The sequence below is a fragment of the Triturus cristatus genome, chromosome 8 (genome assembly GCF_964204655.1).
Source record: "Triturus cristatus chromosome 8, aTriCri1.1, whole genome shotgun sequence".
Taxonomy (NCBI): Eukaryota; Metazoa; Chordata; class Amphibia; order Caudata; family Salamandridae; genus Triturus; species Triturus cristatus.
The window spans coordinates 1,518,759,827-1,518,784,638 of record NC_140591.1 but is presented as its reverse complement, the minus strand read 5'-3'; the positions used below and the strand labels follow the sequence as shown (position 1 = coordinate 1,518,784,638).

General features: G+C 46.8%; 1 protein-coding gene across 1 annotated transcript in view; it reads right to left on the bottom strand.

Annotated features, from left to right (window-relative positions):
- The window catches only part of XRRA1 (X-ray radiation resistance associated 1), a 314,818-nt gene that overhangs the window by 230,232 nt on the left and 59,774 nt on the right, over positions 1–24,812 (bottom strand). Inside the window, exon 2 of the mRNA XM_085623358.1 lies at positions 5,400–5,508. Within this exon, the coding sequence (XP_085479484.1) occupies positions 5,400–5,493 (94 nt within the window). The 5' untranslated portion in view covers positions 5,494–5,508. The remainder of the gene's footprint in view (positions 1–5,399; positions 5,509–24,812) is intronic.

The window sequence follows — 24,812 nt, the reverse complement described above, 5'->3', positions numbered from 1 at the left end:
ACCCAGTAGGCTTACCTTAGATGCTTGTATGACCCCTTTAGGGAGATCAAAGGTGATTATGCAATGTCATCTATGGTATTTTCCATCTGCCAAAGTACATATTTGCAAATTACTGCATAGTATTTAGCAGTTTTTGTGTAATAAATGTACTTTTTTTTCTAAAGAAAAAGAACAAACTGGACAGTCATTCATTGAGTGTTATTATTGTGTGTCAGCAAACGGTGATTACTAGCCCACACTACATCCCCCAATCAGGACTTGGACTGCCCTGCTTTGCTGTCCTGAGAGAGTCAAGTGCTACATTGTGGTGCTTGGTTCCCAATAAGGAGAAGTGTGGGCCTATTACTTGTTCAGGCCCCACAACTGATAACCCAATTTCCTACAGTGCGGTATAAGACTATAAAATTATGATCTATTGCTTGTTCTCCTCACTCTTTCTGAAAAGTGGTATGTCCCAGCTACCACACAAACGAGGGGCTTGGCAACATCATGAGGTCTTTCTAGGCATGGCTTGGCTAATGGGGACTTCTTTTATGGGCTAACCCCCAAATTTATATATCTCAGTTTCACATCGGCTTCCATAAGAAGAATCCCTGTGGACCCCTTCATGCCTCTCACTGCGGCTGTTCACATGAGCTCCAACCACGCCCCACAAACGTCTTGTCCTTCTGTCTTCCTGCTCTCTGTTTTACCCCCTCGTTTTCCCATTGTGTGCCTTTATCCCACTCTTAGACTCTTGTAAAGATCCTGATCAACTTTTTTATGTCTGAAAACTTTATCTGTTTTCCAGAACTCATGTCAACACAACATAAAACATACAGAGAGACTTTGGCATGCATCCACTAACCCCTGTCAGGCAAAGGTTCAATGAATGCTCAGCAACTTTTTAGGAATTAGCACACTGCATTTCTAGGATGCATACATTTCTGCAGCAACAGCTTGAGTTGGTAATAGGTAAAAAAAGTAGTATACTTCCCATATCATCTCCTGGCTTTCACACTCCTTCGCTTGCATAGACCTTTGCTCTCTTTCTCTCTCTCTCTTCCTCTCAAAAAACCATTAGTGATCATTATGCCCAGAGTCCTCATTGCTGCAGCAGTAGCCCAGTGTCCTTGCCTCATATATAGATGGGCATATACTTAGTAAAGATTACTACTGCTTGCAGAAGCGGCAAGCAGCTGGCAGGTACTCTTAGTGTTAAATTGAGTGACCCAGCGGTGTCTGCTTTCTGTCTGCTTGCAATATCCCTGCAGTCCATTCTTTTTCCTTAGGCAAAATCAGTGGGATTGGAGAGAAGAGTAGAGATTGTGTGGTATGAATAGCAAACGAGTGGAAGCGAACTAATTTAGTTTTCAATATCTCAGCAGTCCTCAGGTCCGTTTCTTGGAGCACACAACATGGCACCAGGAGAGGGCATCTTTTATAACATACAGAGCTGAAGACCACAGTGAGCGTCTGATTAGATAATAGTTCCCCTCTGCAACCATTTATGTGGCTTCACATAGTTTATCATCAGAAAGGTCTTCTAAAGGAGACTCAATCTGAATCTCATTTCCTCTAAATCTGATTAATATTGTCAATTTATTACTAAAAAGATTAAATTAATACTATCCATTTAGTCCCATTTCAAGTTCTTCTATTTGGTGATCCTTCAGTTGCTGAAGTAAGATTACAAGCAAGTTTGCCACAGCTCAGTGACTCATCCCATGCCCTTTCAGAAACACACAAAAGATTTTGGAACCCTTTATTCTTTATCAGTCCTTTGAGCCATAGTTGGCTCTAAATCTGTTGTCCATGTTGGCATCTGGAACAGGGATGTGACAATTTAAAGCTGAAGTTATAACACATTTCATTTCAATATCAGATTGTGGTTAAAATGGTTGCTTGGAATGCGCTTGAGCTTATGTCACTAATCAAGAAAAGGAACAGAATGAAGCAGGTTGTATCCATAGTAGATAGTCCATGTGTGATAAAAAAAAACATAACATCAAGTTCGTCTCACTGCACACACATAACAAAACAGAGGCTGTTGTCTACATCAACAAATCTTCCCTTTATGACACAATGAAAAAAAAACTGATGTAGCGTTGCAATAAAAAATTAGCGGTGTTCTTACCATTGTAGATTCAATGAATACTCCACAGTGGTTATATATAATGAACATATAATCAAGTAATTAATTAAAGCGCCTACACACACAGGTGGTCATGTGTTGGACACCGGGATGCATCCGATACCCTTCAAGTTGTAAGTATAGATTTACAAAAGGCTAATCTGATGGACCACTCATTAATTAGCTGTGCTGCCTATTGCCCCAGTGATGGAGTTTCAATCTGTGAGTCCAACATATTTTCATTCAAGTTGAAAAATGCTTTTATAAGTTGGAATTTAACAAGCTTCCCTATCTTTGAATACCAGTCGGACAACACCTTTCAATACACTATTTACACTGGCAGCATTTCACAACCAAAGAAAATGTATCTGACCAGTACAGTAAGAAAAGCACATACCCCTGCCCATAAAAAACCAAGCATTGGCATAGCCAATAGGTCTCGCCTATGGAACCTTATAAGTGTTTAGCCCTGCAACAGTTGATGTTGTTGCACCAAGGATATGGTGCTGCATAAGTAAATACTTATAAGGTCCCAAAAGCGAGACCTATTGGCTATGCCAATGCTTGGCATGCAAGTTACGACTACGTAATGTATAGCCTACAATAAGCACTTTTAATAAAATAAAAGTGCCTAAATAATATATAATTAGAATCTAATGTATGGTAGTGGGGTGTGCTAGTGGCTACTCCAAGTGAGTAAAAGTTTTTTGTTAAGAGAAGAATGTGATTTTGGAAAAAAAATATTTATGCACGGTATCAGCTAATGATTAGATGATACAGTGCATTATTACGAGTACGAGTACGTTTCTGTAATTTTGAGAGTTATTTTTTCAGTTGTTTTCGTCGGCATCCATAGCAATCTACTTTTAACACCTATGTGCCTACATATGTACATACATCATTAGTTAAACACCTCAGTGCAGGAGATTAAAGTACGCCTATGGACCGCACAATTACAAGTATTTTGTTTATCTGGCTTCCAGATGATCAACCCTCAGTTCTGACAGTTTTGACAAATCAGATTATTAAAGCTGCAATTATGGCCCAGAGCAGTTCATGTAGCTCAGGGAGCCTTGCGATGTCCCCGCGCCGCATTATGTTCCGCCATTTCATTATTGGAAGTAAATACTGAGTGGACTTAGACGCAGACAAGCTGGTCTCATGTGAGAAGGCAATCCAGAGATTAAGTTGCCAAATATATTACCAGTTCATTTCACGAGGCTGGGAACGTAAGGGTATTTTCAAAGAGATGTGACCTTGATCGTGTCCACACGCATACAAAATGCCCTCATTTATAAGTCTAACCTGCGACTGAAATCCTCCGGGATCTGATCCATTAGTTGCTGGAGGCGGAGATAAATGGAGCTTAGATTATCTGCTTCGATCAATAACTCCAGGAGAGGAGGCAACCTCTACTCTGGGGAGTCCCAGTCAGCAAACATCTTGAAATAAAGAAAACACGGTGTTGACACGTCAACGGCTCTTGGTGTTTGCCTACAACCCGAGTACTTGTCACTACAAGAAGAGGCTTGCATCCAGCCCGCTGATTCCGCCGCCAGGCCCTCCTAAGAGATGCTTTTAGTTAAAGCTTTGTTTAAGATACCCCAGTCAAGTACGGCGGGGACTGCTTTTCGAAACAATGCGCCCTAAAAGATTTGCCCACTTGAGCAGACACTTTCCGAAGTTCATGTCGCACACAAGGCGGCCTATCTCGCGCCCTGTTTTGCTTAAATTGATAATTGTGAATAAAGGCATGTCGATGTAATTACCAGCTAATTCTGTGAAGGGCAGCTTCGCAATGACCAGGACACTTAAAGTGCTGCTTTTATAAATCACTTAAAGGCACTACAGTAGGTCGCCTCACACTTACTCTGATGTCACTGGGAGGCATCTAAGCATAACCTTTACTGCTTGTTTGTGGAGCTTTTCCTGGAAGGAAATTTGGTCAACACAATGAATACTACAGTTATGGCAGTTCATCACAATTGCGGCGTTGGCAATTACAAACATGTCAAATGAAATTTTTTAAAGAATGATAAAGATCAAGACGACCGTGGCATTACAAGATTGAAGCTCTCCAGACAGTGAGATTACAATGTATTTATAGAGTACACAGATTGCCCAGACTTGCAGGTTTTGAGATACAAGACGACGGGACAAAAGATACCAGGCTTGTAGTCTTATATTCACATTCAGTCTGTTGTCCTTTGCAAAGAAAAAAAGTATATTTTACACACAATCAAAATTGCTGCATACTGGATGCAGATGTTTGTCACAAAGCTACAATGAAGAATTTCAAACAAAATAGAAGCAAAAATAGGCAAGCAAGCGCATTTTGGGTCAGAGAGCTTGGAGATGATAGAGGGACTGCTATGGAAACGAGAAAAACAAACGAGCGCGCCTCGAGCTAAGGGAGGAGGCAGCAGGGGGAGGGGAGACAGGAAGGGGCCTGCGCCTGTTTCCCTTGCGGGAGTGAGCAGGGGCACCATATGTTTGCAAGTTAATTACAACCATATGGTGTCAAAGCTCGCGCGCACAAGGGAATCGCCAGACGTGCACGCGTTGCCATTAAAAGCAATGCAACGCGCGCATGTTTTTGGCTAAAAAGGCGAATCGATGGCTAAAGGTCTTTCTCCTATGCAGCGCATGCACGCTGCGTAGGCGAGACCTAAAAAACAAAGGACGTCAAGGAAGATGTGAACTCTATTTGTACTAGGGCACATTACCAAGATTAACATGATAGACTAAAAGTGTCTTTATCGATATAATACAATTAGGAATACAATTAGGTTCATCCCCTTCTCTTACTGTGTACTAGTAGAAACGGCCTTGATGCATTTAATGAGAAATCTCCTGGCATTAACACCAACAAAAATAAAATAAAAATATATTAGCTGAAACCAGTAACACTTGAGAAGACTTGGATGCAAAGAACTTTATGCAAGTCTCCCACATCAGTTTTTTATGGCTTTTTCAAAATTAACTAATTTTTCCACTTGCTTTAGGGTATCAGCCTGATGGTTTCAGTTATTCTGTGTCCAGTAAGACTATTTATGGATTTGTAAAGCACAGGATTCTGTTTCACTTGTATTAGGCCATATGCTTGTGGACATTTCTTAAAAACACTTAGGCCGTGCCCATTTTAGAGCCATCCCACCTTTTTCATCCCACATAAAACTGGATAATGTTAACAGTGGTGGTAACAAAATTATACAGACGTCAAGAAGAACCAGTCAGTGATTAAGTGTATTCAAGAAAAGATCAGATGTAGAAAATTCAGCCTTACCCTCAACCCCAGGCCGAAAAAGGCTCCTGACAGGAAAACAGTTGCTTGCAAAGGTTTCACCATCATCCAGTTTGTACAAGCCAGTGGTGGCCATGTTTGATGCTCAAACCTACGAAGAAGATGCAACAAAGATTCAAAGGCAAGTAATGCTTTATATACAAACTCAATAAGTTCTATAACAAGTATTAAATTCAATATGGAACTCAGTTTAATATTACATTATTTATCTGCTTGCAACAATGGCTTTTACAGGCCTTTAATATCATTGGCAGTTCTGCAACCAGACGCCAGCTACCATTCCAATCACTTGTTGAATGTACTTTTGCCTTTGACACGGTACAGCACTTTGCCACCTTTTGCTAGGTTCTCACAATATAAATACATACATTCTAACCCCCTGAATTTGGACCTATGTTGTATGGTGAGCCTCCCTATCAGAGTCTCCCACACGCTTATGAGCTACATCCTGTGGCACCAACCTTTTAATATAAGGCCAGTAGCCTACAGCTAGCTCTGGGACGTTTTCAGGTAACACGTATGGAGAGTATGTGCACTGCACAGGTTGGTCCATTATGGCTTGTAGAGTATCTCTAGTGCTTTCCTGTATGGGGATAGGAATACATTTTGGATCCCCTGTGTGGGTTTTGCATACACTATGTCGGATAGTGAGAGCCTCCCAGATATGGATATTGATTGTAGAGGATTTTTGAAGTGGATCAGCCTCCTGTGAAAGGAAGGAGGGGGGCAGATGCACCTCTGAAGAACAGGGATGCTCCCTAACACTTTCCTGCATCATTTGTCCCTCACAGGTTTTACTGCAGACAGAGTTGTATAGTAGCCGAGAGGGAAGGCCTCTCCTCTATCGTGCCTTTGTTTTTTGGGTCTACCCGACAGGGAACTGCCAGCTACACCTCCTTTCCTGTTGATACTCTAGGAAAAAGACTGTGGCTTTACAGTCTGGAAGGGATGCGGAAAATATCAGGAGCTGTCTGAAACTTTTACAAGGGGAGGTTCAGTGGACTACCCTCTCTCTGTCTACAAACTTAGAATAAATAGTGGGTAGAAACACAGGCCAGTGTGCCAGTATTCTCATGAACCAGTGACAAGATCCACTCAGAAGAGTGGAAGCGAATTAATTGAATTCCAGAGCAAGACTCTCCTATTGCCAACTTCCTTTCTAGTAGGGATAGTCTGGGAAGACCCCTGCCTGGCGAGATTTAGACTGCATGGAGAAACTGCCTGCTGGAAAAAGGGGGTATCTGAACTGCATCCCCCGGAGGAGAAGCCTGTCTTATGGATTCTTCAGCCATTCTGAATGATGACAAAGCAGTTGTGCAAGTGACTGAAAATGAACGTTGCTCGAGGAATGGAAACTGCCTTCAGGGAAAAGGACACCTTACTGTGGAAAGTGGTGTTGCCACAGTGTCCTGCAGGAAGATGCTGTCTAGTAGAGGAGAGAACTGTGCAGGAAGGACAAAGAAATAAGATTACGCAATTCTGGGGGTCAAGAGTCCCTCGGAGGTCGTACTCGTGGTTGGAGCTCAAGACCAGGAGCAAGAGAGTGAATCCCCTATCTTGGTCCATGAAAAGGGGGTTGAGCTATCTAAAATTAAAAATCATACCACATCCCATATTGAGGAAAGTCTTAATGCATCTAGTGGTTTGTTTGATAGTACCCAGGGAGTACTGGAGCTCCTTTGGGACTTCAAGCACTGTCCTGCTATATCCACATACTGCCCCATAAGGAAAGGTGGGAACTGCTGACACTACCTTTCCCGGTGAGCATAGGGGCCTGGTGCCGTGAGAAGAGCATAGCTGCACTCCTGCACCCACCCACTGGCAGGTGGGGGCAGTAGTGGCAATCATCTCTCCAACTAGCACAAGGAGAAGTGTGCTGAGGTGGGTCTGGAGATAGCCTAGGAGGTGCAGCTCAGGAACCTCCTTGTGGTCTCTGTGAACTGTGGGTCGGTGCTCCAGAAAAGAGGAAACAGCACCCACAGTTGAATTAAACGCTGCCGTAGCGTATCAAAATCTGAAAAATGAAAAGTTTCCATGGTCTGGCAGCTGCAACAAACGGACTTTAGAGATAGTCCTCAGCGCAAAGGAGCACTTCATAAGGCACTGGGGCCCATTTAAGATGTGCATACTCTTTCTTGTGGTGCCCCCCGAAAGACAGGAGAACCACAAAGTGCTTTACTAAGTTTTGGGCAAAACAACATGATGATGGATGGAATGCTTGAATTAATCTCAGCCACCAGCAATTGCTTGTGGCTCATCCCAATCCATCGTTTTTTACCCACCATGCCACCTCTGTTTGGATTCAATCATATGCAAATCAGTATTGACCCTGTTCCTCCTGGGAGCAGTCCAGCCCAAACTGCCAAGCCAGGTCCCTCCTGAACCGGAACACAAGCAACCCAGGACCAGTTGCATGCTTGTTATGGGCTCATCAGCCAGGGTCCCGTGGCTCAATGAGCCTGGAGCCCACGTCTGGGCATACCCGGCGCTCTTAGGGCATCAAATGCAAAAACAACAAGGTGTTAGATGGAATGCTTGAATTAATCTCAGCCACTGACGATCGCTCGGGCCGCAACCCAATCCATCGTTTTTACCCCACCATGCCACCTCAGTTTGTAGTCACCCATATGCAAATCGGTCTTGACCCTGCTCTTCATGCAAACAGTTCAGCCCGAACTGCCAAGTCAGATCCTCCTTGAACCAGAACACAAGAAACCCAGGAGTGATTTCACTTTTGTTATGTGCTGAGTTTAGCTTGGTTCAAGTGGCACAGTGAGCCCTGGACCCACATCTGGGTATACCGGGCTCACTTATGGTGTCAAATGAAAAAATACAAAGTTTATGGATGGGATGCTTGAATTAATGTTTACTGTTTTATCATGTATGAATATGGGTGCTCTGAAGTGGGGGATGCGGAAAGTGGCCCAGGGCACCGCTGTATGAACCTCCAATACCATTCACAGAATGCCAACTTTTATTAATATAGTTGCTATCTATTTAAGGGACGGGGCTGGAAAAGCTGTAAAATAGAGAAGTTGAAGATCTGTGACTGTGAATGCTCAGAAGCGGGCCTTCTGTGCCTCCTAGGCTTCTATCACTGCATTCACAATCCATTGAAGGGGATTTGAAAAAGCAATCCTGCCTCATTAATGTTAATTGGGCAGGATTCTGCAAATCCTACCTAACAGACATTTTGCACTGCAATGTATATTTACATCCAACGCTGGACAAAATAAGGGTAGGGTCACAAAGCAGTCGGTGTACAAAACTACTAACTGCCTTATGACTTGAGCTTTGTACTTTGGGATATTTGCTCATTAAAAACAGAAGGGGGGCAAATTATTGCTAAACTTTTCAGTAGGTATTGCATTCTGAAGTCACTGTAGTAATGGTTAAGTGACCAATAACAGGTATGGGGTATCTACATAGGCACATAGAAGCTGTCAGCAGGTAAGGGCATCAGATCCATGTAGTCTGCCCCTGACTGATACAACAACATACAAATCAGTCTTAGTTGGCTTTCACCTCTATCTTTGTTCTTATTCTATGAATAATGAATATAGTCTAGGGTTTTTTGCTCACAATTATGTTAGACCTGGCATCCTTGGTGTGGTTTCCTTTGTCTATGTGCCTCTACCTCCTCTAATTTTTAACTGTATGTTGGACTTCGTTTTTGCTGGTTTCGGTACTCTGGGCACTTTACCACTGCTGTACACTGCTAAGTGCTCCCTGTCTAAATTGTGATTTTGATTGATTATCCATGATTGACATATTTGACTTACTGGTAAGTCCAAAGCAAAGTACACTGTGTGCCTAGAGCCTGTAAATCAAACGCTACTAGTGGGCCTGCAGCACTGGTTGGGCCACCCACACAAGTAGCCCTGTAAACGTGTTGCAGAAGTTAAAAATACATCTTTTATCAAAGTTGGTTATTAAATTGTGTGTTTGAAAATGCTACTTTTAGAAAGTAGGCATTTTTCTTGTTTAACCATCCTGTGCCTCTGCTTGCCTGTGGAATCAATGTCTGATTCAGACTGACTGGTGCCTATTTGTGCATTCACTCTAGACAGTCACACAAAGGGAGCTGAGGTATGTCTGCATATCCTGATGGCTCGTTATTGGAAATGGCCCTTTTTGCAGGGTTATCCCTAAACTTTTTGCGTTTTCCTCCTATTTTTGCCTGACCTGTTTGTGTTGGTTTTAGGACTCTGGGCAGTTTCCCACTGCCAATCAGTGCTAAAGTACATATGCTCTCTGTGTAAAATGTGTTATGGATTGGTGTTTCCATGATTGGCCTATTTGATTTATGTGTCAGTCCCTAGTAAAGTGCACTGCGAGTGCCAGGGCCTATAAATCAAATGCTGTTGGTGGGCTGCAGCACTGGATTGTGCCACACACGCAAACAGCCCGTAAAGTGTAACTCTGGCCTGCCATTGCAGAGCCTGTGTGCAGCCTGGGGCTGCCATGTCGACTTGGCAAGTGCACACACTTGCCAGTCCCTAAACCTTCCCTTTTCTACATGTTAGTCACCCCTAAGGTAGGCCCAAGGTACCCCTGTGGGCAGGGTGCATTGTATGTAAAAGGTAGGACATGCCCTGGTGGGTATGGCATGTCCTGATAGTGAATTACAGCCTACTTTGTTTTTCACTATTGCAAGGCTACCTGTTCCCCATAGGCCAGAATGGGCAGTCTGATTATAACATCCTAAAATCCTAACTGACCCAGGAAACATGGTAGGAATTTGAGTTTAGTATGCCTGAACTCAGAATGATAAAATACATATTTTAGTGAAGATGGTTTTAACATTCTGTTTTTGAAAACACCACTTTTAGAAAGTAGGTATTTTCTAACCTAACCATCCAGCCTGCCTCTGCTAGCTTGTGTATTGTCTGTCTGGTTTGTGAGTGACAGGGGCTGGGGGAGACTCCAGGAGACAGGGTGAGTCAGCACAGGGCTGATTAGACTTATCTGCACATAGATGGGTGGGAGGAGTCGCACCTGGGTCTGAATAGGGCTGTGCCTGCCTTCCACAATGCTGGCTCCACCTCCTGTGGTGCGTCTGATTACCCTGGCCTACACTGACAAAGGAAGAAGGTGCACACTGGCAGAATGCAACCAGAACTGGTTTGAACTAGGTACAGGACCCTCTGCCTTCAGAGGAGAAAGGATTTGGTGGTATAAATATTGGGGCCCAGACCCCAGAACTTTAGATAATTCTGAACTAAGGAACCTGCCAGGAAGAAGAACCGGGAAAGCTGGAAGAGGAGTACTGCCCCTATGCTGCGTTTAGAGGGGTTAGCCTGCAGTGGCTGCTTCTGTCTTGAGTAGGGAAAGGACTGGTCTGTGCTTTCATCATCCTACTGTTAGAGTTTTCTCCAAGGGCTTGGGGTAGAGCTTGCCTCCTGCTGGAAGTCTCAGGGATAGAAAAGACTTCAAAGAACTATTTTGGACTAAGACGACTGCCAAGAAGAAGAGCTTGAGAAGCTGTGAGGAGGAACTACCACTTTGCTGTGTGCTTTGCTGTGTTGGCCTGGAGTGGCTGCTTCTGTCTTGGGCAGTGAAAGGACTGGACTGAACTTTCTGCAATCTACTTTTGTGAGTTTCTCAAAGGGCTTGAGGTAGAGATTGCCCCCTGTTCAAGAAGTCTTAGGAACAGCAAAGACTTCAAGCCCGACGCCATCTACGACGCCGCTGCCAACTCCTTGTCCTGAAAGCACCGCAGAGGGCACCGCCGCAATGCCGCACCGCAACCTTGGTCTCACCGACACCTGTTGACGCCATCACTGAGCCGCTGCTCACACTGCGACCTGTGGGCACCGCACTCCGCACCGCCTCACTTCACGACGACACCCTGGTATCCCCGATGACGCCGCTCCATGCCAGACTCGATGCCGCTGCTTGCACCGTGGTTCGAGAGCACCACTCATAAAGTTACACGACGCACCGCCCTCACCCGGCACCGCAGCCTTGGCCTACCGACGCCGGTGCCATCGACTCCAGTTCGTCAGCCGACTACAGCGCTTCAGCAACGACGATGCCGCTGCTGCACCGTGACCTGCCAGCACCGTGGCAAGCACCGCCTTCATTTCACACCGCGACCCTGGTCCCACTAACGACGCCATCTGACACCGCCACAGAGGCGCTGCTTGCACCGTGACCTGAGGGCATCACACCGCTGCACTTCGCACCACAGCATCCACGCCTGCCGACGCCAGCGCTCCTGACTCCATCAGAGAGGAGATCGACCTGCAACACGTGTGACAACGAAAGGTCATCAACGACCTGCATTTCTGAAAGGTACTGTTTGCGGGTCTTCCCGACACCGTAGCTGACCCACGACGCCGCGGTCAGCCAGAACTGTTTGGATTTGTTTGTCACAATGCCGTGAAAGCCCCGGACGGAGCTATCGACATCAAGGAACTGTTTTTCAAGGATACTTTGATAACTGAAGATTTTTAAGTACTGTATTGTGGATTTTTATCGTTTTGGTCTTGTCTTAAGTATATAAAAATATTGGATATTTTTCTAAACTGGTGTGGTGTCCTTTTGTAGTGCTTACACTGTATTACTGTTGGTTATGTGCAAATGCCTCTAGGATAAGCCTGACTGCTCGTGCCAAGCTAACAAGGGGGTGAGCAGGGGTTATTTTAGGAGTGTAACTCCCTTAACCTGACTACGAAGAAGGGTCCCTATTTGGACAAAGGTGCAAGCCCTTGCCAGCTAGAGACCCTCATTTCTAACACTCGTCAGCAGGCTACTGGGTGTTCCTGGGCTAGAATAGTGGGAGGAGTTGTAACTGACACCTGAATAGCGTTGTACCTGTCCTCTCACAATGCTGCCTCCATCTCCCTGGAGTGTGTCTGGAGCCACGTCAAGGCAGGAACATAAAACAACAAAGACTTTCTTTGGAAGTTTGCCTATTTCAATGGCCAAATGGGGTACCAGTATTGGACCTAAAACCCCAGACTTTTAGAGCACTTCTGGATCAAGAGGACCCTGTCAAGAAGAATAGCTGAGAGCTGTTAGGAGGAATACTGCCCATTTGCTGTGTGTTGCTTTGCTGGGTTGGCCTGCAGTTGCTGCGTCTGTCTGTGGGCAGTGGAAAGGACTGGACTTTTTCTTTGCTGTATCATGCTTGAGGAGATTCTCCAAGGGCTTGAAGTAGAGCTTGCGTCTTGTTGAGAAGTCTCAGGGACACAAAGCCTTCACCTGCAACATCCTTGAATTCCACTGCTGGGATTTCTGACCTGCCTTGTGGTGCCAATTCCAGTTATGTGCCCTTAGAGGTTGTTCCTGCTGCAAAAAGCAGCAAGAACTATAAAAATCAATGCTGTGCCCTTCCAGCACCTGTTTTTCTGGCGCAGCACCACCGTGCGGGAAGAATATCCATGCACCGCCGCCATACGGCCAAAGAAATCGATGCAGTGCCAGCCAGCAGCTGCAGAAACAGCCGCAGCCCGAGTTCAGCGCACCTGTCTGCGAAGTCCGTGACCACTGCAGACTCCGATGCAAGTCCTACTGTGCGGCTGAAAGAATCAACACATCATGGGACCGCAGCTGGAAATAAATAAATAAATAATTTGCTGCAGCGCCTGTTGACCACTGCAGCATCGACCTCCAGGGCATCCAGATTTCCACACATCACACCTGTGCGGCAAGTTTTTCCAACGCATCACATGCAGACCAGAACCTTCTTGGATTTTCAGCCTTTGCTTCCCCCTACTCTTCCTGAAACCGGGGAAGAGCCTACAGAGGGTTTGGCCTATCTACGGAGCGTTGCCATGTGTTTGTGTGGATGTGCTTGTCCCTTATATTCAATTTCCTTTTGAAGGAAAATAAGGACTTGCTGAAGTTAAGCTGGTTAGATGTTAGAATCCGCCAATGTTTGTTCACTATCTTTTTAGGATTGTAACAATTTTGTTTTTGAAAAAGGAAAATACAACAGCCATTGCCTACATCCAATGGCCGGCGAGGAATATAACACAAAAGAGGGTAATAGGAAGTGGGGAGAAGGGGCGGGAAATCAACTAGCAAGAAAGAACAAAACAAGACATGCACATCTGGATAATGCTTTGAGATCTTGTCAATGTCCATTTATGGTAACAACTTAATCCTTAGTTTGAGCTGTAGACGTGAGACGGTTGACTCGTAGATATACTGGGCAGGTGACTTTGCGATAAATGTCAGAAAGGTGCTTGATACATGTTCCCCAAGTTTTCTCAAATTTGGGTAAAGTATGAGTTATTACAGCTGTCAACTTTTCCATGCCCAGTAAGTCCCAGAGTTTGTGCAGCTAGTCTGTGAGTGTTGGTACCGGGTCCGTACCCCATCTAGACAGTAGAACCTGCTTCACTTCACAAAATGCCAGGGTGATGGCCTTCCCCCTATTGGAATGTAGTGCATATGTTTGAATATTGGGGAGGACTAGCAAAATATGGCTGGGGAAGCGAGGAATCTAAGAATGGAACATCTTGTCGATTTCTGCTAAGACATCTGTCCAGTAGCTGTGAAGTTCGGGGCAGTGCCACGGCAAGTGGACAAGTGTGCCAGACTGGTTGCAGTGGCACCAACATTGGCTGTTCTTCCCCTTCTGCCACTGAGCCAGATGGGCCAGAGTGTAGTACCAGTATTGGACAGTTTTTAGGTCTCGCCTGAGCCAGCGCATGCGCTGCTCTGCGAGACATTTAGTAAGTGGCTTTTAAAAGTGCTGCCACACGCTTTTGCTGGCATAGCGCTTGCTGGCATAGCCCTTGCGGTTACACGCTAGAGGACGCGCTTAGCCGCCATCTTTGCCATTTGCGTGCTTTTTAAAATTTTCTTTTAGCGCGTGCGTGCACGCACACACAACTCCCGGGCTTTGTTCCTCCCTTTTGCGCGTGCGTGCGCACACAACTCCTGCTTCTCCCCCTCCCCACCACAGATCGCATCTCACAGCCGCTCGCGCACGGCCAATGCTTGTTCCACTGGCGCTTTGGTTTGCTTTTAGCAGTACCTCCCTCGGCCTGTTTCCAGCCTTCTCATTGGCACCTTTGTGTTTACTCGTGTTTTGTTTTGAATCTCCCATCTTAGAGGTAACTGATTGTATCTGCGAAGTGGCCTGTACACTTCTGAATCCTTGTGGTGCGAGTTTATCAAACCTGTAAAACCGGGTTGTCTTCTCTTTCCCCCGGTGCAGTTGACACTGTGCCTCTTTTTTTGGCAGTGGTCCATTTTAAGTCTGAGCACTGCTGTGTTTTAACAACGGTAGAAGAGCAGTGAAGCCACCAGTGAAAAGTATGTTGATTCTGTTCAAGTAACAAGCTGAAGGTAGTGTGTGCACTTTTGCATTGTTCGGGCTAGATGTATGTTGTGGACCTCTCAAAACAAAAACAAAAAGACTACACCGCTCGGCACTCACCCACCTTCTCTCCCCCTCGGTCAGATCTCGGCTGTGACTCTCCCTTTAGGTGCCACTCTCACACCTTCACTGTGACTCTGCCCCACTCGTCTCCAGCCTCTGGGGTCCTTGCTTTACCATGTGACTCTCTACAGTATGAATATATGACATGACTTTCAGCCTTTCACTAGCACGACTCTTCTTTCCGTTGTGGACTTTCTCCACTCGCAGACTCTGATTTTCCAGACATTTCCTTTTATCTGTCTCTTCTCTGTCCATGGTTCATAGCCCATCTTTGTCTTCCCACTCATGACCCTTTCCACCTCCTCTGTTTTCTGCTTGGTTCTCTTTCTCTTTGAACTACTCGCCAATTCTTTTCTCGCTGCCGCTGTGCCCCTCACTTATCCGACTTGTTTCTCTTTATTTGTAATCACAGCTAAAGTAAGCATTCACAAAAGCAGTTGGTCTTTCCTTTATATAATGCAAGTACTGAACTGTTGGATTTGCCAATGTTTGTGCAAAGTATTGTTTAATTTTTTTTTATTCAATATACTAGAGGAAAAGCAATCACAACCCTTATGGTATCTCAAAACTGTAGATTGAATTGAATGTTTTCAGTTTTTATAAATGACCTGGTTTATTTTTCAAATTCTTTTCACTAAGGAAACTCTGAGCAGAATTAACAAGCATTTGCAATGCAACAGGTCTTGCATTTACACGAGTTTAAGCTATTGATATTGTAAATGACAAAGCCTTTTATTTATGGTTTTCGTTTTTGAAACATAAATAAAACGCATTGTCATTTACAATGCCAAAAGCTTAAACTCGCGTAAATGCGAGACCTATTGCATTGCAAATGCTTGCTAGTAGTGTTACTCTGCCGGATGAACTAGTAGCTGATGTGCGCGTTCGATGTGAAATATCTGTCCACTCCTTTTGGGTAAAAGTGTGTTCACATTCTGGCTCCGTCTATTCCTAGCAGGTGTGTGTGAGGAGTTGGTTGTAGTGTTGAGGAATGCGTATATGCCTGCTAGCAATCAGTGATCATCACTTCTAGATATTAGCCAGCGCTAAAATGAGGTAAGTTTCCTGCTAGCTTGTGGTCTGAAGGACTGTGATGTAACCCAATGTCGTACTGCTATAAAACGCCAGTGCTCTGAGTGTGGGAATCGAAAGCTTCGTTGCATATGTTTAAAATCTAATAGGCCATGTTTATCTAACAAGTTGTCAATGCGTTTGCAGTTGGCTTCCTGCCACTGGGTGTACGCTCGCTCATTTAGGGCCTATGGGAAGTCTGGATTTCCCAAGATCGGAGTCAAGGGAGAGATTGGGGTAGAGAACTGTTCAGGAGCGCAGGTCTTATCCCAGGCTGCCACCGTAGCTCGGGCAACTGGGGAGATGGACACCCTTGCAGGGTGCAATTGATGCGGAAGCCATGGAATTTTCCTTATGTGTATTCCTGCCACTGCTTGGACCAGGAAACACCAATGCTTTTCCGTGAGGGGGCGTTGCTACTCCACCAGAAAACGCAGCAGTGCTGCCTGGTAGTAACGCAATAAATGAGGTATGCCCAATCCTCCTTTGGCAATCGGTAGATGTGCTCTTTCCCTGGCCATTCTGGCGCGTTTGCTACCCCAGATAAAGGATTCGATGGTGGATTGTAATTTTTTGCTCACTGATATAGGTGGTTGTAGTGGCATCACCTGCACAAGATATAAAATCTTGGGCAGGAGAGACATTTTTACAGTGGCTATATGTCCCAGCCAGGATATGGGTCCCCCATGCAAGGATTGAATAAGCGAACGTACTGTTCTCAGTAGTTTGGTGTAATTGATTTATCTATAGTTGACATTATAGTTATGCCAAAATAAGGGATCCCTCTTGTGGCCCACATGAAAGGGAGTTTCAAAGCGAATCCCACCTATTCATCATGGGGAATAGTAACATTTAGAACTTGGAATTTGGTGGTGTTGTTAATGACATTTTTATTGTCATTAACTCGTTTTAAAGTTTGTGCAGGTTCTTACCTCATTCGGGTTTCAGAGGTGGGTTGCTAGGTTGGGTTGGCGCGTTTGCGGGCTCCCAGCGGCAGCGTGCGCCATCTTTGGTTGGGCTGCCTTCCATCCCAGCCCTGCCCCTCCTCCACCGCTCCGCCCCTACTTAGGAGCCAGGATTCTTTCCCTCTTGTGTTTGCTAGTAGCCCGGTGGCAGTGGGCTGGCCGGTAAACGCTTGGAAAGCTCGCTATTATTTCCCTGCACTCCACTCCTGTTGACTACGAGCGCAGGCGATGTTATGTTTGCACTGTATTTTTATTGTCATTAACTCGTTTTAAAGTTTGTGCAGGTTCTTACCTCATTCGGGTTTCAGAGGTGGGTTGCTAGGTTGGTTTGGCGCGTTTGCGGGCTCCCAGCGGCAGCGTGCGCCATCTTTGGTTGGGCTGCCTTCCATCCCAGCCCTGCCCCTCCTCCACCGCTCCGCCCCTACTTAGGAGCCAGGATTCTTTCCCTCTTGTGTTTGCTAGTAGCCCGGTGGCAGTGGGCTGGCCGGTAAACGCTTGGAAAGCTCGCTATTATTTCCCTGCACTCCACTCCTGTTGACTACGAGCGCAGGCGATGTTATGTTTGCACTGTATTTTTATTGTCATTAACTCGTTTTAAAGTTTGTGCAGGTTCTTACCTCATTCGGGTTTCAGAGGTGGGTTGCTAGGTTGGGTTGGCGCGTTTGCGGGCTCCCAGTGGCAGCGTGAGCCATCTTTGGTTGGGCTGCCTTCCATCCCAGCCCTGCCCCTCCTCCACCGCTCCGCCCCTACTTAGGAGCCAGGATTCTTTCCCTCTTGTGTTTGCTAGTAGCCCGGTGGCAGTGGGCTGGCGGGTAAATGCTTGGAAAACTCGCTATTATTTCCCTGCACTCCACTCCTGTTGACTACGAGCGCAGGCGATGTTATGTTTGCACTGTATTTTTATTGTCATTAACTCGTTTTAAAGTTTGTGCAGGTTCTTACCTCATTCGGGTTTCAGAGGTGGGTTGCTAGGTTGGGTTGGCGCGTTTGCGGGCTCCCAGCGGCAGCGTGCGCCATCTTTGGTTGGGCTGCCTTCCATCCCAGCCCTGCCCCTCCTCCACCGCTCCGCCCCTACTTAGGAGCCAGGATTCTTTCCCTCTTGTGTTTGCTAGTAGCCCGGTGGCAGTGGGCTGGCCGGTAAACGCTTGGAAAGCTCGCTATTATTTCCCTGCACTCCACTCCTGTTGACTACGAGCGCAGGCGATGTTATGTTTGCACTGTATTTTTATTGTCATTAACTCGTTTTAAAGTTTGTGCAGGTTCTTACCTCATTCGGGTTTCAGAGGTGGGTTGCTAGGTTGGGTTGGCGCGTTTACGGGCTCCCAGCGGCAGCGTGCGCCATCTTTGGTTGGGCTGCCTTCCATCCCAGCCCTGCCCCTCCTCCACCGCTCCGCCCCTACTTAGGAGCCAGGATTCTTTCCCTCTTGTGTTTGCTAGTAGCCCGGTGGCAGTGGGCTGGCCGGTAAACGCTTGGAAAGCTCGCTATTATTTCCCTGCACTCCACTCCTGTTGACTACGAGCGCAGGCGATGTTATGTTTGCACTGTATTTTTATTGTCATTAACTCGTTTTAAAGTTTGTGCAGGTTCTTACCTCATTCGGGTTTCAGAGGTGGGTTGCTAGGTTGGGTTGGCGCGTTTGCGGGCTCCCAGCGGCAGCGTGCGCCATCTTTGGTTGGGCTGCCTTCCATCCCAGCCCTGCCCCTCCTCCACCGCTCCGCCCCTACTTAGGAGCCAGGATTCTTTCCCTCTTGTGTTTGCTAGTAGCCCGGTGGCAGTGGGCTGGCCGGTAAACGCTTGGAAAGCTCGCTATTATTTCCCTGCACTCCACTCCTGTTGACTACGAGCGCAGGCGATGTTATGTTTGCACTGTATTTTTATTGTCATTAACTCGTTTTAAAGTTTGTGCAGGTTCTTACCTCATTCGGGTTTCAGAGGTGGGTTGCTAGGTTGGGTTGGCGCATTTGCGGGCTCCCAGCGGCAGCGTGCGCCATCTTTGGTTGGGCTGCCTTCCATCCCAGCCCTGCCCCTCCTCCACCGCTCCGCCCCTACTTAGGAGCCAGGATTCTTTCCCTCTTGTGTTTGCTAGTAGCCCGGTGGCAGTGGGCGGGCCGGTAAACGCTTGGAAAGCTCGCTATTATTTCCCTGCACTCCACTCCTGTTGACTACGAGCGCAGGCGATGTTATGTTTGCACTGTATTTTTATTGTCATTAACTCGTTTTAAAGTTTGTGCAGGTTCTTACCTCATTCGGGTTTCAGAGGTGGGTTGCTAGGTTGGGTTGGCGCGTTTGCGGGCTCCCAGCGGCAGCGTGCGCCATCTTTGGTTGGGCTGCCTTCCATCCCAGCCCTGCCCCTCCTCCACCGCTCCGCCCCTACTTAATCGAGCAGTATGTGTCAGCGCAGCGGACGAGCGCAGCGGGCGCGACGAAGGCGCGCCGGTGTTGCGCCTGAGTTAAGCCCGTCTGCGCCCGTCCGCGGCCGGACGGGGCTAGGGGCACGAGACACTGCCCATTTAATTACGTATCCGCCTGCCCTATTATACTCTTATTGGGCCCCTGGAGCTGTCGACCCCTCAGTAATTACTTCCTGAGACAGCTTGGTCTATTCACCCCCCCTCCTCACTGTCCCCCCATTATTTCTTCACATCTAGTTCCTTCACCCACAATGTTTTCTACCACTCCCCTGCCCCCATTAGTCCCTCCCGCCCAACTATGCAATACCTCAGTTACGCTCCTAAACACTAGGTCTGCGGTCAATCATCAGTACGAGCTATTTGATTACATCGACACTCATGAACCAGATCTCTTATTTCTAACTGAGACCTGGTTCAAGGCTGACTCCCTACCCAACGTGCTAGCAGCACTGCCCCCTTCATACTCCGTCATTCGAGCAGACCGGCCAGAGGGCAAACGGGGCGGTGGAGTGGCCTTAATAGCCCGGACTGATTTCAGCTTTCAGACTCTCCCTTCCCCACCTATTCCTGATGTAGACTACCTTGTAGCCCGCTCGACCCTCCATCAGGCACCACTCACCTTTGTTCTAATTTATCGCCCTCCCCAACCTACCCCGTCTTTCCTCCCAAGCATTCAGGCTCTCCTGGCCACCCTGGTGATTAACAACTCATCAGTACTAGTCCTAGGGGACCTACATTTTTGGCCCAATGAACCTGCTGAGAGTCTCCAATCCAAAGAATTCACTGACCTTATGATCTCTCTGAATTTTTTATTGCTCACTCAAAGTTCCACGCACACATATGGTCACATGTTGGATCAAGTCTGGGCATTAAATATTCCATCAACATTCCCTACAATATCTCCGTGTTCTTGGTCAGATCACTTTATCATCTCCTTTTCCCTTGCACTGACCGCGATGGCCAAACCCCCACTCCCCAAAAACATCTGGGTCAGGAAATGGGGTAAAACGGACATGCCCTCTCTCTGCTCAACTCTGGCCAAAACCAGTCCTGACCTTGCAGGCCTCGCCGCTACCTCCCAATTGGCTGCCATTAACAACTGGCTGACTCTGGCGGGTGACGAGTTCGCCCCTCTGAGGCGGCTCACAGTTAAGCGGGCCCATGCAGCCAATCGATGGTTCACTTCAGATCTAAAAGGGAAGAAATTAGCTGCAAGGAGAGCCGAGCGAGCTTGGAGAAAAACTTACAGTCCCGAGCTAAAGGCAATCTACTTGTCTGTCCTAAAAACCTATAAAAAGGGCATTCTTGAGGCTAAAACTGATTTCTACACTAGCAGGATAATGGCAGCTGAGTCCCGCTCGAAGGAAATTTTCTCTACGGTCTATGAACTGGCATCATCCAGTCGAACTATGGCTACCATCCCCCCCTCTCAGTCCCTCTGTAACTCGCTCAACGGGTTTTTTATTGATAAAGTGGCCAAAATCAAACTTAACATTCCCCCACCTTCCCTTTCATTTGCCAATCCCTTCCCCCCGCCCACGGCCCCCAAACTCAATTTTATTCCACTGTTAACTAATGACACACTTCCCCCACTACTTCGTCGAGTTAAATCGGGTTCTCCCCTAGACTTTGCCCCAGCCCATATTCTTAGGGAAATTTACTTAACCTGCCCTATTCCACCTCTGACCCTTCTCAACGACTCGCTAAGGGAAGGAACTGTTCCCAGCCCACACAAATCAGCGGTTGTAATACCCGTCATTAAAAAACCTGACGCTGATCCATCTTCCCCCTCCAATTATCGTCCCATTTCCCTTCTGCCTTATCTAGCAAAAGTCCTGGAAACCCACGTCACAACTACCTTAAGTACCCATGTAGAAACTAATCACTGCCTCTCTCCTTGTCAAGCTGGCTTTCGCCCCTTGCACTCCACCGAGAAAGTGGTGATCTCGGTAATGGACGAGCTGCGCGAGGGTATCGACACCAACCTTCCGCAAGCCCTGATCCTACTAGACCTGTCCGCCGCCTTTGATACGGTGGACCATTCCATCCTCCTGAACCGTGTCAGGGCGGCGGGCATAGAAGGCTTGGCCTTCTCGTGGATTGAGTCCTTCCTAACAGGGAGGGCCCAAGCGGTCCATTTGGCCGATTTCACCGCTGTCTCCCGTAAGGTGGAGTGTGGGGTTCCTCAGGGCTCATCACTTTCCCCCCTCCTATTTAATTTATATATTTATCCCCTCATTTTTTCGTTACAGCAGATGGAGGTCACGGTGTTCAACTACGCCGATGACCTCCAGCTAATCTTCAATCTTTCTAATCCCTCTTCATCTGCTCTTAATGTCCGGACAGTTATGACATTTATTCAGGATTGGATGAACTGCAACCACCTCAAACTCAACCCGGACAAGACCGAGTTAGTCCTGACCGGAGGTGGTTGCAGTCCATGGGCCCCTTCCCATTGGCCCCTGTCACTTGGTGTTCCCCCTCTTCCCGTCCCTAAAGTCAAAACTCTCGGGATTCTCCTGAACTCACAACTTTCCGTCCATTCTCAAGTTGGTTCAGTGGTCTCCGCTTGTTTTTTCTCACTAAGAATAATCAGGAAAGTCTCCCGTTTTTTTTCCTTATCTGCTTTAAAGATCATTGTGCTGGCCATGATACTATCACGAGTTGACTACGGTAACATTATCTACAATGGGGCTCCTGCTTATGCGATTCACCGCTTACAGCTGATACAGAATCAAGCTGCCCGCTTGATTCACGGCCTACCCAAATACCATCGAGCCACTCCATTGCTCAAAGCATTGCACTGGCTCCCGGTGAGAGAGCGCGCCCTCTTTAAACTTGGCTGCCTCACCTTTCAGGCTAGGTCGGGAACCGCCCCTGAGTTCATATGCTCTGCCATAAAATCCTATCTTCCAGGCCGAGAACTTCGCTCCACCCATATGGCTCTTTTGGCCATTCCTCGCTTCAAGAAACAGAAATTTGGCGGAGCGAAGTTCGCTGTTCTCGCCCCGCTCTTTTGGAATTCCCTTCCTGCTGTCCTTCGCACATCTCCTTCCTACGTACAGTTTCGGAAGGACCTCAAAACCTTTTTATACGACCGAGCCTTCAGTGCCTAGCCTTCCACTGATGACGGCCACTGCATCACCCAAAGCGCCATGAAACCGCATGGTATAAGTGCGCTTAATAAATGCTTTTAAATTCAAATTCAAATTCAAAAATTCAAATTGTTGACTTTAAACCCAGAGACTTCTCCAAATGCAGCACGCTCCTCTAATAGGGTAACGACTGTTGGGGCTTAGTGATAGTTAATACGACGTCATCTGCATATAACACTATCTTATGTGACTGACCTCCCATCCACACTCCTTCTATGAGGGAGTGCCTCCGAATGTGCTCTGAAAATGGTTCCATATGTAACGCAAACATGGGTGGCGAGAGTGGGTACCCCTGCTTTGTTCCTCTAGAGATTGGAAAGGGAGAAGACGGTGAGTTGTTGACACGCACTAGTGCCGTGGGTTTCTCGTAACTGGCCAGATCCAACCCTTGAAGTGGAGCCCCAGGCCATAGGCTTCCAGCACTGCCCTAAGGAATGTCCAGTGTACTCAGTCAAATGGCGTTTCGGCATCTGACAGGAGTAGTGTCGGGGTCTGGGCTCTATGTGTTTTGTCTAACAGATGGAAAAGACGCTTTGTATTATCCCCACAGGTGCGGCCCGGCACAAATCCGGATTTATCTGGATCCACGAGACAGGGGAAATATTGCCCCGTCCTGCACCCCACTATCTCTGTAAATAAATGTGCATCTATGTTGAGTTGTGAAATAGGACGATATGACGCACAGGACTGGGGATCCTTCCCAGGCTTTGGAATAACCATTAATATTGCAGTATGCATGGACTCCGTAAACACTCCCGAAGTGCTGAACGAGTTATATAGACGAATCAGTACAGGGTACAATATAGACGCATATTGCTTGTAAAAAGCTGCTATGTATCCAACTTGCCCCGTAACCTACTCCAGCTTCAATCTCCCAATCGCTTCTAGGACTTAGGGTTCCGTTATATCTGTTGCTAATGGGGCTGCTATGTTTTCTGCAAGAGTGGTTTATGGGCGTTGCGCTACATATGCAGTGCCGTCTTCGGTGAGTAACTTGTCTCTCCCATATCGATGGGCAAAGAATTGCAAAAATTCAGCGGCTATATCCTCATCCCAAGTCTTAAGTGTCTGATCGTGGTCTATCAAATTGTGTATATGACGGGAGTGGGTTTGGGCACGCAATCTATGGACCAGTAGTTTCCCAGCTTTTTCCCCCCCTGCGTAGTACATCTGTTGTGTACAGAGCAGAGCATGTTCAAATGCATCCATATCAAGGGCCTTAAGTTCATTACGGACAATAGTCAGTTGTTGTCTAATGCGGTGTGAGCCTGTCGTTCTGTGTGTCGTTTCTAGATCCCTTACTGCCACCTCCAGTTACATTCGCTTCACCATGCTTTTCTTATTAAGTCGCACCGCTATGGCAATATATGTTCCACGTACCACTGCCTTGAGGGTATCCCATAATGTCTCTATTTTTATGTGTGTGTTTCGTCGTACGCCATTAGGTCGTCTGTGTTAGCCTTCTTTACCTCTTTGACAGCTGGGCCATAGGATAGTAGTTTGTGGTTAAGGCTCCACGTTTTACATCTCGAATTGCGGAGAGGCAGACTGAGTATAAGGGGCATGATCTGAAATAGAGGCTACATCGATCTCGGTCTGTGTCACCAATGAGAGTAATGAGGCTGACACTAAAAATAGTCAATTCTGACATATGATTTGTGCGCGGCCGAGAAAAAGGAGTATGCCTGTGTGGTGGGATGCAGTTTTCTCCAAGCGTCTACCAGCCCTGCGTCTTCTAGCCAACTGGTACTCTGCAAAGAGAAGGCTCTAGTGAATCCAGTCCTTTGGGGTGATCTATCCAATGAGGCATCAGGTACAAGATTAAAGTCGCCCCATCACTATTATGGTGTCAGGTGTTGTCAATATAGTGCCAATTGCTTGCTTCAAAAAGTCCTCTTGATGTTCTTTGGGGGCATAGAGGAATGCTATTGTGAACATGTATGAATGAAAGGAAAGGTGCAGTGAAAGCATATGACCTGCGATCTCAGAACGGGTGTGTAGGACCAGGCCCCGGAAGTGTGTGGCAAGTAATATAGCGACTCCCGCTTTTTTCTCTTGGCCTGCTGACCAGTACTGTTGATCGAACCACTTAGCTCGCATCCTACCCCAACCTTTTTTACGGAGGTGGGTCTCCTGTAGGAGGCATATATCACAGCGCGCTGACCGTAGCTGGGACAGTAATGCTATTCTTTTGGTTAGTGAGTTCAGACCCCTCATATTTGGACTAAATATTTGCACCATACACCATCAATATTGAGAATTGCTACTTGGGTCCTCATTGTAGTAGGTTGTAGTTATGTACCTGATTGATATGGTGCAACATGACAGGTGATAAACTATAGTGTGTGTAGGAGAGTAGGATCTGCATCTTATGTTGCCCCCACTTTTTTTC